This window comes from Corvus brachyrhynchos, unplaced genomic scaffold (genome assembly GCF_000691975.1).
Source record: "Corvus brachyrhynchos isolate BGI_N302 unplaced genomic scaffold, ASM69197v1 scaffold363, whole genome shotgun sequence".
NCBI classification, from domain to species: Eukaryota; Metazoa; Chordata; class Aves; order Passeriformes; family Corvidae; genus Corvus; species Corvus brachyrhynchos.
This window is the reverse complement of record NW_008237404.1, coordinates 1,437,774-1,452,121: the sequence shown is the minus strand read 5'-3', so window position 1 is coordinate 1,452,121 and position 14,348 is coordinate 1,437,774. Positions and strand designations below refer to the sequence as shown.

General features: G+C 40.7%; 1 protein-coding gene across 1 annotated transcript in view; it reads right to left on the bottom strand.

The window, feature by feature from the left end:
• Positions 1-1,146: 1,146 nt before the first annotated feature.
• The window catches only part of MICU2 (mitochondrial calcium uptake 2), a 65,830-nt gene continuing 52,628 nt past the window's right edge, over positions 1,147-14,348 (bottom strand). The window contains exons 8-11 of the mRNA XM_008631007.2: positions 10,330-10,501; positions 9,939-10,047; positions 6,696-6,853; positions 1,147-6,408 (exon numbers count right to left, since the gene is read on the bottom strand). Coding sequence (XP_008629229.1) covers positions 6,304-6,408; positions 6,696-6,853; positions 9,939-10,047; positions 10,330-10,501 — 544 coding nt within the window. The 3' untranslated portion in view covers positions 1,147-6,303. The remainder of the gene's footprint in view (positions 6,409-6,695; positions 6,854-9,938; positions 10,048-10,329; positions 10,502-14,348) is intronic.

Here is a 14,348-nt window from a genome sequence, read left to right as displayed (position 1 = left end):
TTGCTGATGCTAACTCCAATTTCACCCACAGGGATATCAGTGAAGCCATGTGCATGTTGACATTCCCCCCTTTCATCACGTCCATACTGAGCTGCAGGAACAGCCACCATGCGTGGTTTGGACGGAGTGTGACGCTGGCAAAGCTGGAAGCTGTAACATGGCTAGTATTTCAGTTCTGGGTCAGAGAGATGCCCTGGGTAGGATGGAAAGCCAGTGGGAGCAGCATAAACCTAGCACAGGACAAACTATTTTTGACCAGCTACTACCCAGCAACATTTCTGTGCAGTATTTCCATAATGACAGGAACTGAAGTGAAACTGAATTAAACAAGGACAACACCAAGGTTGTGAGGTGGCAGAGAGGGACTATTTATCTCCAGGCAGTGCCCCCCACTGAGGAGTTTCACTGCACTAGAAGCCCTTTGGCACAGCTGGCAGGGACTATCATCTTCCACTTCTGAAAGCCACCTGGGATGTCTCTACAAGGACCTCTTGAGAAGAAATCAGCTCCTTGAATAGAAGTCAAGCAGGGTGGAAGGAAGCTCTGCTAGAAATCACCGAGCACCTGTTTGGCTTCAAATGGCTGCAGTGCAGCTTGTGCAAACTTTGCTGCGTCATTTCTGGGGAGGGACAAATGATGACACTTGAAGCAGAATCTGGGAAGATGAAGAGCAACTCAGAATGCCATGCTGTGGGAATAGCTGCTCACTACACTCACTGGATCCCATGACTGTCAAAGATAGAAACTAATTTCAGCCATACTGATTTAGTCCTTGCTTACCTAGCATCCTTTTGTTCAGTGATATCCGTATTTCCTAATTTTTTCATTTATTCAAATAGAATTTTGTTTCTTCTAGTAGCATTGTTTCTTTTAACTTTAGGACTTATCATTTAATTGTGTCCTTTTCTCAAGATTAGTGGCAAAGCATCACATTTTGGTATCCTTTCTTCTCAGTAGCGAATGTAATCATCTACCCTGTGACTCATCTGCCATTGCTCTAGGAAATACCTTCTGTGCATTTTTAAAGAGATGTACACAATGTTTTCAGTAATGTTTGCTCATTCCAATCGTATCAATCTCAAAGTAGACTAAAACACAGTAAGAGGCCACATAATTAAAAAAAAAATCTGTATCCTGAAAAAGAAGAGGATTTTAAAACACTTTATTGGCAAGTCTTAAAACAATTGGTTTTCTTGGGGGCGATTTAGAGCTACCAGTTGCTCCATGGGCTAATATTAAAACTGACAAATTTCCCCTACAGCAGTGGATCTGGGGCATAGTGTTGTGGTAGAACACCTCTGTAGTACATCCTTTCTCCAGGAAAGTACTTGTGGCATTCACAAAGTACAGGTTTAGTCCAGCAAGGCTCATCTTCTGTGCTCCCTTTGCAGTCCATGGAAAAAGGCCAGGCCCTCCAAGGTTGTTTCAGAGCAGAAAGCTTGCATCTGAAATCACATGAGAAAAACTCCCACACATTGCTCTGAATTACCTATGGAATATCCCTCCTCCCAGCTTTTCAAATCTGTGTGTCTGAAACTTGGCCAAGATAAATCCAACCCTAAACAGTGTTCTGCAAGGTGGTGTGTTTATTCTCCCACAGCCTCTTGCCTCCCATGTTACTTCCACCACTCGGTCAGCCTGGAAAGGCAGGCCACCCTTCTGCCAGAAGAAAAAGAGAATCATAGAATCATTTATACAAGACTTCCAAGATCATCAACTCCAGTCATTAATTAACCCAGCACCGCCATGTCTACCACCACTAAACCATGTCCCCAAGTACCACATCTACACATCTTTTCAACACCTCCAGGAATGGTGACACAACTGCCTCCCTGGGCAGCCTATTCCAGTGCTTCCTTCCTTTATGTGAAGTACTTTTCCCTAGTATCCAATCTAAACTCACACTGGGCACATAGGTGAGGAAAAACACGGCCTCCTGCTTCTCAGGGCATGAGGTGTTGCGTCCAAGCCCATGCAGCTGGGAGCACTGCCGAGCAGGCTCCCTGCAGATGCCGGTGTGCAGGAGCAGCAGCCGGGCTGTGAGGACGGCAAGCAGAGCTCTGTGCTAGGGCACTCCAGTTAATGAACTGGAAACATTATTAACTAAGCCAATACCAGCCTAACGGGAAATCTGTCTTCACATATGTTGTACGATTTTTAAAAATTATTGAACCAACTAGGAATTGTTTAATCAACAAAGTGAACAGGAAACATTCGAATATCATGAGAGTGAAGAGACACGTACTTGTTTGCTGATTAATTTTGTGCATGCTGAAGTCTCTCAGGTTTTCTGTCCTGCAAAGGGCTTTCGGCATCTTGTTGGGTGACATCTTCAGTTTCTGTAGAAGGAGCTTCTGTGGCCAGCTGGGCACTAAAAATCTGTGTCTACATCTGCCATGCTCATCTTCATGCTTCCCTTGTGACCAACTGCATTACAGGAGCTGTTGTTGGGTCAACTTGGATCTCACTAGTAATGACCACAACATCATTTGGGCATGTATTTTCTGCTTAGAATGACTGAAGACTTTTTTCTGCACTGGAGTAGTTTCCTGACCCAGCTGTGACTATTTTATAGGAAAAATTAAAACTGAAGGTATGAGGAATGCTTACCCTCTCCTGTGAGAACTCCAGCATGAGAAGAAAACAGTATTTTAAATTTCTGATGTATACTTATTGATCCCTTTCTATGTTTTAGTCCAAGTATGGTCAATATACCTGAATTTTACACTTCCTCTAAGCAACAGGGTTGTTCCCATTCTTGCCCTTTATTGGGCAGTGATCCTTATTTTGTTCTATGCACTGGACATGTGAAGTGCCATGAAACCACAGCCCATGGCCTGGCTTGTTTGTCTGCTATGCAGAACATGTACTACTCATTGTTGCCTGTTCTGTTGCAACCTGCCAACTTGAGTTAAACCCAGAGGGACTTTAGCTTTTAGAAAGAGGCTTGTACAAACTGAGACACCAGAATTAATTTCTAGAAACAACCAGTGAGTTTCTGTTACTTCTAGTATATCACACTGCATTTTTGCCTTTGCTTCCTTTGGAAATGAAGAATAAATGGTTCTTAAACATTACCTTAAAGTAAACAAAGAAATGTAAAAAGTGTTATTATAGGGATACAACAACTACAAGTCTGTAAAGGAGTTTTATGCTGTAAGTGGCTGCATTTGCTCTTGTGTATCCTTTTGATATATGTTATACCAATTTTTGAGACTTCTGCAATGTGCAATGTGTTCATCTTTATTCCACATAACATTCAGATGCAATGTTGTAGATTAAAAAAAATCAATTTTATTTAGTTTTTTTTTATCCTTCTGTTCAGAGGAAGAGTTCCTAATGTTAAAACAAGTCATAATTGATATGTTTAGATTGGCATCTGGCATGAATCTTAAACTAAATTGTGTTGAGTAATGCCGACAGACAGGCTGCAAATACCATGCAGTCACTAGAAGGAACTAAAACATCAAACACTAAAACTATGATGAATTTCTTAAAAACCAGGGCTTATCTAAATACATAAACATCTCTTTCAACCTAAGGTATTAAAAATGAGATATTATTTTAAGACTGTTTTATAAAGCATTTTAGTTGACAAATAACAATAAACTACAAATTAAACACAGAGTCTGATTCTTCAACTCTGATGGACAAGTCATCCCTGGCCTTTAAAGGAGTTCCTTCCTGGTTGCACTTTCAGGATAACTTCTGAAAATGACTCATAACTCGATTTTAATTCCCCCCTTTTTTTTTTTTACTAGAGACACAAAATTCTTATAAAATCCAAGCATGTATCTTTGCTTTTCCTCTGAACTTGGCACCAAAGCTTTTGCTGAAAAATAAAACTTGAAATCCCTGAAAGCAGATACTGCTGATTGCACAAACCCAGATAGAAATGAGCACTGAGGAATTAAACTCCTAGATACACTAAAGCTAAATAAGTTGATTTTTCCAAAAGAAAACCAAACAGCTTGTAAGAAGGAACTAATTAGTAAACAAAACAAAACCACAAAAGCAATAAAAACCATCATAAACCTATTAGCTTCACACAGAATAAAATGTTAGGGAATAATCTTCATTCCAAAGTAAAAATGATTTGCCAAAATATGAACAGCAACAAATAAAAGGCAGCCTTGCATTAAAGCCAGAGCTGGCACGAAGCACACTTTGGGTGAACACACACACACTTCTGTGCCACAGAAGTTCTTTTCAATAGTGTCATTTTTTGGATAATTTGGTGAAGTGCAGCTGGCTGTGGTACTGTGGTGCCAGTCCCACTGCCCCACCTTTGCTCCCACCACCAGAAGCAACAAGCAATTTCCAAACACACAAAGTAAACCAGCCACCTGGTATCCTGCTGCCCACAGAGCACTGCACGAGTTCAGTTTGAGGGGAGGAGGCTGAGGCGTTTACTGTATTTGGATTCTTTCCACATGGTTAATTTCATTTGGATCATTTCCTGGGGGAAAAAGGGATCCTTGATGGTCACTGGTGCCTGATCTTCCAGTCTCAGGACACCCCCACAGGCATGGTCTTGTTCTGGGTGCATGTCCATGACAGGACTAAAAGCATTATCTCTTTAACACTTTAGATTAAAACTCCAGGCTGAGGCCATGGAGGGAAGAGTTGCTTTGCTGGCCTCTCACTCTGTTCCCTAGGAGAGATCATGGTGCCAAGGCTTGGGCAGTAGGACCTGTCCTCAGCACAAATCTGCCTGACAGCTACTGACACACCAAACACATTCTCAGTAATCTCAGTATTCCTCAGGTGGGACCTTTAGGGTTTCCCAATGCATTCTCTAGTGTCCCTGCACTGAGTGCAAGCTGCCCTGATGTCTCACCTATCATGGAAATCTCCCCTCTTCTCACATAACTCAAAGAAACGACAACCAAGCACCACATGTTCAGCTTAGTTACAACTTTAAGAAAAACATAGCTGCTGTCATGCAAAGAAAGGATGGATATTTCCTCACTGAATGGTGAGATTTCTTGGTCATTTTTCTTGAGACATTTCCCTAGTCCGTGTTTTGAGTCTATTATCTCTGTTATCACTAACCTGTCCTGAAAGGTTAAGCTTTCACCCCAGCTAAGACAACTCAGACAACTGAGGGGGGGAAACAGGAAGAACCTTGACAGCTTTACATATATATCTCCTATATATCATGACCTATATATCTCCTATATATCATGACCAACCAGGAAGAGTGATCTGGACCTGTGACTATTGGCTCCTGGGATTGTAAGAAAGACTAAACATGTAACGTGCACACCTGTGTACACAGAGATGCACCGTATGTTATTGCTAAGAAGTGTTCATCTGTAATTTCTAAGTGTTAGTCTTGATTTGTTCCTCCTTTTAGTGTTTAAGATCTTAGGTCTAATTTTGCATTTGGAGTAATAAACATTTGTACTTGGTTTTTTATTGGACACATTATTTCAACAATTGCTTATTATAACCTTGAATTCCTGAGATACTTCAGCTTTCCCTGTCACAGTCTTTAGTAAGATAAAACAACTACTTGTTATGCATTCATCTTCTGCAATACAATTAAAGCAAAATAGTCATGAGTCAAACTGTAGCTACCACTGTGTTTGATAGAATGAGGATTTTTTTCTTCTCATTTATACTATGTGGAAGAGATCTGAGACACTCAATGCACACTCATTGATCAATGTACAACTGTACAACTGTAAAGCCTGCATCAAGCCTATCAGTCTTGTATTTCCAGTTTAATATTAACACCATGAAGGCAGACAAAGCAGACATCCACACAGGAAATGGTGTAATCAAGCACCAGGAACCAGTACATGAGCAGATCCCCATAACGAGGTGTGAATTTTCCTTTTTGATTTAGGATAACTTGATTTAAAATGTGTTGTGCAAGTGATTTTGCCTTGTGGACCTCTGCCCTTACTGGAGAAGGAGAGCTGCTGTGTTAGTGGCTAACTGAAATGATGTCCACTCCTTCAACAGGAGATGATACTGCTGTGATGTTCCTGCCTGGGGGCACTGTTAAATCCTGTGTGTCCTGTATCCTACAGTGCAGGGTCAGACTCCACAGAGCAGTAAACAACACTATTCCCCAAAACAAGAGTATTTCTGCATGGAGTTGAAAAAGCGATACCAGTTCTGTAAACCACATTCATTGCACTGGAACAATTATAAAACTATTGCATTAGAGTCTGGGTTAATGACTTTAACTATAGCTAAAAAAAAGAGCATTTTTGATTCAGTTATTATGTAAACAGGGCAGATAAACTCCCCTAAAGAAAAACCACTTAAGCAAAAGAAAAATGGACTGCTTTAAAAAGGACTTTTCCCAGTTTGCTTCCACAGTTCTTTGGCTCCTTTAATGCTTTCTTTTTTCACACACTTCCAGAAACCTTGAATGCCTTGCTGCTGTGGTACCTGTTAATAAAGTTAAAGTGTGTTTAGCATTTACTCAAAACAGACTCCTATTCTCAGACTGTGTAAATACAACATATAATGTTGTGCTGCTGCTTCCATAGTTCACATGTGCAGCAACAAGTTCTTAGTGTCAGCACTCCTCCCAGATTCATATGCAGTAAGGGCTATCCAGTTTAAAATATATATCTTTTTCTATTCATTAACTCTACCTGTGTTTCTACAAGCATTTGCAAGATACTTGTAGCAATCATCTGTGGTATTTACAAACAATTATGTCAGCTTGTTACCCTCAAACCTCGATGAATTCGGTTCCTCACGACGCCAAGAAACTCGCTGTGGCTGAGGCAGTCATCTCCATCTAGATCAAAAATCTTGAAGATGGTATCCAAAACATTATCTGACAGATCCTGTCCTGTTGCCACCTTCACTGCTCTCTTGAACTCAGCTAATAAAGACATAATATTACATCACAGGTGACTGATATTGCAAAGAAAATGGAAAGCACATAAATAGCAGGATTCTGTCCAGTTTACAATGTCTCATGGGTATCCTGACTGTAGAATTTGGATGTGTAAACCAGTAAACTATTAGGAGGCCTCAGTTCATGTATTCTTGAGCTTGCTTATTCTTTTGTAACACTATCCTTATTAATTTTAAGCCTTTGCAACGCACTACTTCTCAAGCAACAGTATGAGTGATAATTTTTGCTAAAAATAGATGAAAACTTACATACTTTTGGCTGTTACCTGTTCATAGGAATGGTGTTTGCCTCACTACGCTCTCATAAAGAACCTTACCATTTTATCTCAGGCCAGTTTCATGACAATTCATTCTGCAAGAAAACTCTTCTCCTCAGAGAACAGTACGTTATGATACGCTCCACCTCAACTAACAATCTCCTCAGCAACTCTGCAGAAACACCGACCATCAAATGGTCAATGCACTGCTTACAGCACACAGCTTCATACACCTGCAGTTCTGGTTTTGAGAGAAGTTGGCTACCTCCTCTTAAATGATATTGAAGAGTTAATGAGGGCTTGTGGCAGAAAAAGCTGCCATACCTCTCTGGAGATGTATTTTCATCTTCAGCTTTTTTTTTTCCTTCTCTTTACACCACCATGTGCACTACAGAAATACCCACTATCCCCCCACTTTTGGTCCCGTGGTGCACAGAATTTGGAGTTTTGACTCAAGGAAGATGAGGAAGTGTGTGGGGCTGCCACAAAACAGCAGCTCATAGGAGTGACAGGATTATTGTTTATTATAGCAAGCACAATTGCAACACATGAATTGGATGCATTTTTGAAGGCATCATGGAAGTTTGAATTTCAAAAAGGAACTGGAGGTTATTGAGGTATAGCAGTATTATAGATTATTACAGCAAGTTGTCCAATGAAGTCATAAATGCAGTATTAATGTGCTTCTGCTTTCATAAACAAGGGCTGTTTATAAATAGTGCTATAAATATGATTAGTTCTGAAGCTTACTAGAGGGAGTGGCATTCCTTACATAGCTCTCATCTTTGTCTCTTTCAACAATTCCTGTACAAATGTAGTTGATTATTTCACAGTTGGTTTAAATAGATTTAAGTTGAAAATCCTTCTGTAAAAGTATACCACAACTTGAAAAAGACATAAAATATGGGATGTTTACAGTAGTGTTAATTTGGTCTTTGAAAAGATGTTAACCGTTTCAACTCTTGAAGCTGAATTTGAATCCAGACATGGCACTGTAGTTTTTTTGAATACAATATTTTTTGAAAAAAAGGAGAAAGATCTTCTACAATAGCGGGGCATAACAATCTTCAAACCAAGAAGGGCCACCTTATCAGAGACAAAAGATGAGTTGTGAACTTAGAAGAAAAATAAGTTTAGAATGAAAGGAAGGACTAAAAGACTGTCTTATTTTTAGATAAATGTTCACGTGTGTGAATACACAACACGTACACACATGCAAACAGCAAAATGAAGAACTCAGCCAGATTCAGGAGAGGATTAGACATGTAGACACGTAACACCTGTGAGTTACCTCAGCAGCTGACTGCTTTCCATCACAGAGGGGTTCAGTGCATAAACAGAGTAGTAATGAAAGTCACGAGTTCTAAATCCCCCAGTTTTCTTTGGTTCAAATCCCATCCAAACACTTCGCATTCAAGAACATGTATTTCTCTTTCCATCTTCTCACATCTCTCATGTTTTTTCACATGAGCCCATCAAATATTAATTTCAATGGATGTTAATACCTCCCACATTTCCTTAGGAACTTTTTATGTTGTTATTTTGAAATAAATTACGGGAGTTGTCCTTCAAGTGCAACAACTAAGTAACAACCTCAAGATTAGAACAAAAAGCATTTGTAGGTCCATAAAACTTTTGTTGCATTGCTCCTGTTTCTCCTATATGGGAAGGAATCAACTCCCCTCCTCCAAAACTTTATTTTAAATCCCACTTTACTACATTGTTTCTTTTTGATCGACATAATTGCATAACACTACATAAGCACATGGAGAAAGCAATATGGACAAAGCAAGAGATTTCTACTGTTTAGTTTCTTCAGGAAACTATAAGGGAAGAGCTTTATTATTACAAACTTTATTATTACCATATATTGTTTCAGTAAATCCTTCCTCATCTAGAATTAACTTGGACTGAGAGCAGCCCTGTGGAGAAGGACTTAGGGATATTGAGGTTAATTGGACATGACCCAGCCATGTGCCCTCACAGCCCAGAAGGCCAGCGGTGTCCTGGGCTGCATCCAAAGCAGTGTGGGCAGCAGGGCCAGGGAGGGGATTCTGCCCCTCTGCTCTGCTCTGGTGAGACCCCACCTGCAGTGCTGCATCCAGCTCTGGGGTCCCAGCACAGGGAGGACATGGAGTGAGTCCAAAGGAGGGCCACAAAAATTATGTGGTAATTTGGGATAGAGCACCTCTTCAGTGAAGAAAGGCCAAGAGAGTTGGGGATGTTCAGCCTGGAGAAGAGATACCTCTGGGCAGACTTTATTGTAGACTTTCACTGTATCAAGGGGGCTTATAAGAAAGAGAAAGAGAGTTTTTACCAAGGCCTGTAGTGACAGGACAAAGCAAAATGCTTTCAAACTGAAAAATGGTAGATTTATACTGGGCATAAGGAACTGTACAAAGTTGTGGCTGTCCCATCACTGAAAGTGTTCAAGGTCTGGTAGGGTGGGGATTTGAACAACCTGATCTAGTGACAGAGTTCCCTGCCTATGGCAGAGGGTTTGGAAAAATGACCTTTAAAGGTCCCTTCCAACCCAAACCATTTTACAATTATGCTTTAGTCTGCTGTGATTAATCCACATATGATAGCACATTAGAACTTATAAATGAAAACATTTTGGAAACTTTTTATTATTATTTTTTCATAAAATAGAACTAAGTCCAAATACAGAGCAGTATAATATTTTTGGACTTCACTGTGTTACTTTGGGATAACTCATTTACATTAGTTCCATAATTAAAATGGATTTTTTTTCCTTTAAGAAAACCCATATGAAAGGTGTACAGCACTTACCCCGCTTAACAGGACGATTGGCTACAGTAAACATCTGCATGGCAATAGAAAAGTCTTCCAGGTTATTTGTGAACTTGCAGAAAGTCTTGAATTCTTCCAAACTGATGTTCTAGAGTATCACAGAATTCAGATGATATATAATGACTAATACATTCAAATCCCAATTATTCTATGTCATTAAATCTGGTGAGACTTAGTGTTTAGATGTGATTGCCTACTCGTTGATATTCGTATTTCTCAGTTGGCAAATCATCATTGCTCTTATTTGTATAAAATTCAAGGGCTGAAATAATTCATTTGGCAACTGGTTACCTCATTAGATAACCACATTCAAATGAAAACCTGGGCACACAAAGGAAGAAGCAAAACAAAGCATACTTTGGGTACCAACCTCTCCTGCGTCAATTCTGTCTTTCACATTCTGCCAGTAAATTTCATTGTTTTCCTCATCAGTGAAGTACAGCAACCATGCTGCAAAGTCTTCTTTTCTCATGACGCTCAAACCCTTTGCAAACTTGATGAATTCCATTTCTTGGACTTCTGTTTGCAGATTTTCCATGAATCTAAGCGTAAACAGATATTTTCCAACAGTTGATACTTCCATCCCTGATCACCACTACTCCCTTAGCTACTAAGTGCAGCAGACACCAGCTCTGAGCCACAGACACTGTCGACACTGTTGTTTAAAAATACCCCCCCGGTTTAATTTTCCCGGTGCTCGCGGATGTTTCCACGGCTGCATTTCCATAAGGACACCAGCAGGACGCGCTCTCGGCCTGCACAGGCGGCTGCTGCCAGCAGAACTTAGGGACACATTGGACATCTCGGTTTACTCGTGTTTAAGAATGCGCAGACAACCAGATAAAAGAATTGGTAAGGCAGCAGCATAATGAATGAATGAAAAAGGACATGGTAACTGAAGGCCTGACACATGATTTATGAGGTTTCATACTAGTAAGAGAGGAATGACAGGACCGGAAAGTCTGAAAAGATGAGGCCATAATAATCACAAAGGTGAAAGAGGAAACTTGAATTAATGGCTGTAGGAGAAGACGACTGAAAGTCTCAAAGATTGTAACTACATACAGAGGTTTGGCAAATCAGTTTTGTGCTCACTAGAGGATGGATTAGAGGGGATTACAATTGACTTGTAGAGAGTTCTGAAGAGCACAGAAAATGATGTTGCAGGGGTTTGGGAAGGTAAGAAGAGAGCTGCCTGAAAGTTAACAAACATCAAGGTTTTTAGGAGACACCCATTCTTTCAGGAAGGAAAGAAAAAAGTATTAAAAGAAGCAAGTAACAACCTGCAGGTACAGAGCTGGAACTGTTGAGTTATAGCTTTGAGTTTCCCCAGTTTGGTCTACATGGCTAGCACTAATTTTGAAAAAGTTAACACAGACAATACTGTGTGATCCATTTGATATTTTCCACTTCAGAAATGGGGCAATCCAAAAACAAGTGATGACTTTTAAATAAAGGCTAGAACCAGTGGTGCTTGCCAGAATGCCTTCAGTATTTCAGAAGAACCCTGCTTTATTGAGTTGCAAAAATTATTGACAGGAGGGAACGAAGTACTCCCATACTGGGACAAAGCAATTAGTTGGAGAAGAGGACAGCTAAAGGTCTATGTAGCCAGTATCAACAGAGGCTCATTTGCTCATCAGTGTTTGCATGGCCTCACTGGGTTTGAATTCTTTCCCTTGAAATTATGGCATTTGAGTCCACACAGTTATCTTTAGTTCTTTAATGAGATCACTTGGACAATTAGTAGCTCAAAGCTCCGTGAAGTCTGTAAGGGCTTAGCTGAAGACTGCTGTTCCAGCATAAGCTCTCTCTTGCATTTTTTCCTCTAACAGGTAGAGCTGCACATGCAAATAAAGGGCCAACAAATGCTTCACAGCTCAGGACATGCAGGTAAATAAAAGCGTGATAGTGGAAGTGAATTCATGTTTTAGGCTAGGGCTGAATTAGGGTAATACTGAGGAGGGGTACAAAATGCTGTCACATTTTATATGTGCCTTTTTCTGGTCTAGTAAAGGGGATCCCACAATATAGCCTAACACTACCTCCACAGTCCACCTTAAGACTTGACACATTTTCAATTCCCCCACTCTCCCTCTCAGAAGTGGATGAAACACCAAAGGACCAGTTAGTGCAACCAGTGTGACCGGGCAGCTCCTTGTCTCGCAGAGCAGTGAGAGCTGCCTTGCACAGCTTGCAAACCACTCTTCTGTTTTCGGGCCCAGCTCCTGTCTTTGTAACTCATGAGGAGACCGCTGCCTCTGGCCAGCACCACAGCCAGTGTGTGCCAGGGAGACTGGCTCCCCCCCCCCCTGCCGCACCCACAGCCCCCAAGAGTGTCCTCAGGTCTTGGGAAAGGAGGTCGAGGAGCAGAGGGAGAAGAACAGCATGGACCTGGCATGTAGACCAGGCATGGAGTCAGCCCAGCAGAGACTGACTAGGGCCACTTGGCTGCATTTTGAGAGCGGCTATCACAGGCAAGGAGAAGATGGTATCTGGGATGTGTGGCTTGTACTTGGCTGGAAGTCACAGCCAAGACTGCAGAACAGTATCTTTGACTGTAGTTTCTAACCCATGTAACATCTGGTCTGGAGGAGAAGAAGTTGCTGAAAATGAGGTCACTTAAAGAAATATGCCTAGAACTTGGGTGCAGGGAAATGAGATAACATGTGTTTTGTTTTCTTGGATTTTTATCTATGGAAGGTGGACATATTTTGCAACAGACTTAAGGTCTTGAGACCTGAGCTACTTATCTTGGGGGCAAGCTCTCAGTCATTTGCTTTACTGATCGCTAGCCACAAGCGACGACATAGAAACAGATTCTTCCACTTTTTCTGAATATTGCATTTCCTTAAGCAGAAAAGCCTTGGTGACCTGCCCTCTAGCCACACCCAATAAAGGCAGGAAAGCTGAAAGATCAATCATTTCAACATGATGAGGAAGGAGACCACCAAGCTGCACACATCAGCCTGCTGAAAGGGGCAGCAAAGCCACAGCAAACAGTGAAAGGTTTGGCTGTGGCATTTTCAGCGTGTTCGTGCTTCTGCACCCTCTTCTAATTGAAGTTCATTTTAACTTGTAGGCTTGCTCCTGGCAAGCCAGAGTGGGAAGATTTCCTGCTGTATCAACTGCTACTTGGAGCAGTAGCTGAAATGTGCAATTTAAATTTTATGTGATAGCTTCCCGTATTACAATAATTAAAATACTATGAATCATCGCATCAGCATTCTAGGTCACTCTTATTCCCAGATGTGAGAGTTAAAAATCCTAATGAGGTTTTTTTAAGTGAAAGTTATTAAAAGTTATTAAAAATAACTTTCTGGTTAGGAAGTAAAACTTGATACATAAATGTCAAGACACCACTAGGGATACTTCCTTTTGTATCTTCTGGATCACAGTGCAATGAGTTTCAGCTGCAAAGTCCTCAAAATGGATCCATATATTAGAAAAAACAAGCACAGGAATGAAATTCCTACTCTCCCAAAGTCAGTGGGATCTTGGCTGGGGACTTTGTAGGGAGTCAGAATTCAAGTACAGGAACAGGATTCTGATGTGCTCTACAACTAAAAAATAATTACACTGGGAATACTCTTATGCTATAGTAGCTTGAAAATAAAAGAAAGCTCCAAGTTTCCAAGTAACAAAAAGGAGAGGTAAACCATAAATTTATAAGATGAGGAAAAGGCTAGGAAAAGAGAGCACTTTCCTTAAGACGGCCCACTTTATCCACACTCTCTAAAACACCCACGTTGAAGGCCAATGGCCAAATTCGTTATCGTGTTACAACAGCATCCAGAAACCTTATCAGGATTTATCCCTCATTTTCTAATGTGCTCTACTTTAGAAAGAGGGAGTCTCTCAAGGCTTTTGGCAACTCAGCTTTAATAGTGTTAATCCACCACAAATAGAAATGAAAATGAATAAGAGAGTGGAGACCTCAGGAATGCAGCTATTCCCTCTCCAAGTGGAGAAGCGCTAGCATTGTATTCTTTATGGCACACAAAGTAGTAGATTGAAACATTAAAGGAAATGTTAGGGAAAGTTTTTTTTCTACCTCTTGACCTGAACTGTCTGTGCAGAGCTTTAACATTCTTAATGCAGAACTGACCAGTTCCTGTCACACTGATTTTTAGGAAGGAAATCTAACAGCAAAGTTAGTGATGGATATACCACCCCAGCATTTGTACCATGCTTTGGCTCCTCTTTGGACACCAAAGTCCTTTTGAAGAATTGATAACCCTCTCTGCACCAAAAGACTGTGGCAAACCAGCTTTGAGTTGCCTTTTTGCAATCTGACTTTCAAATCAGAATATAGAAAATCTAACAAAGGCTTGACCATTAACCTTTAGAGAACATTTAGATCTATGCTTGTAAATTCAGGTTTGCAAG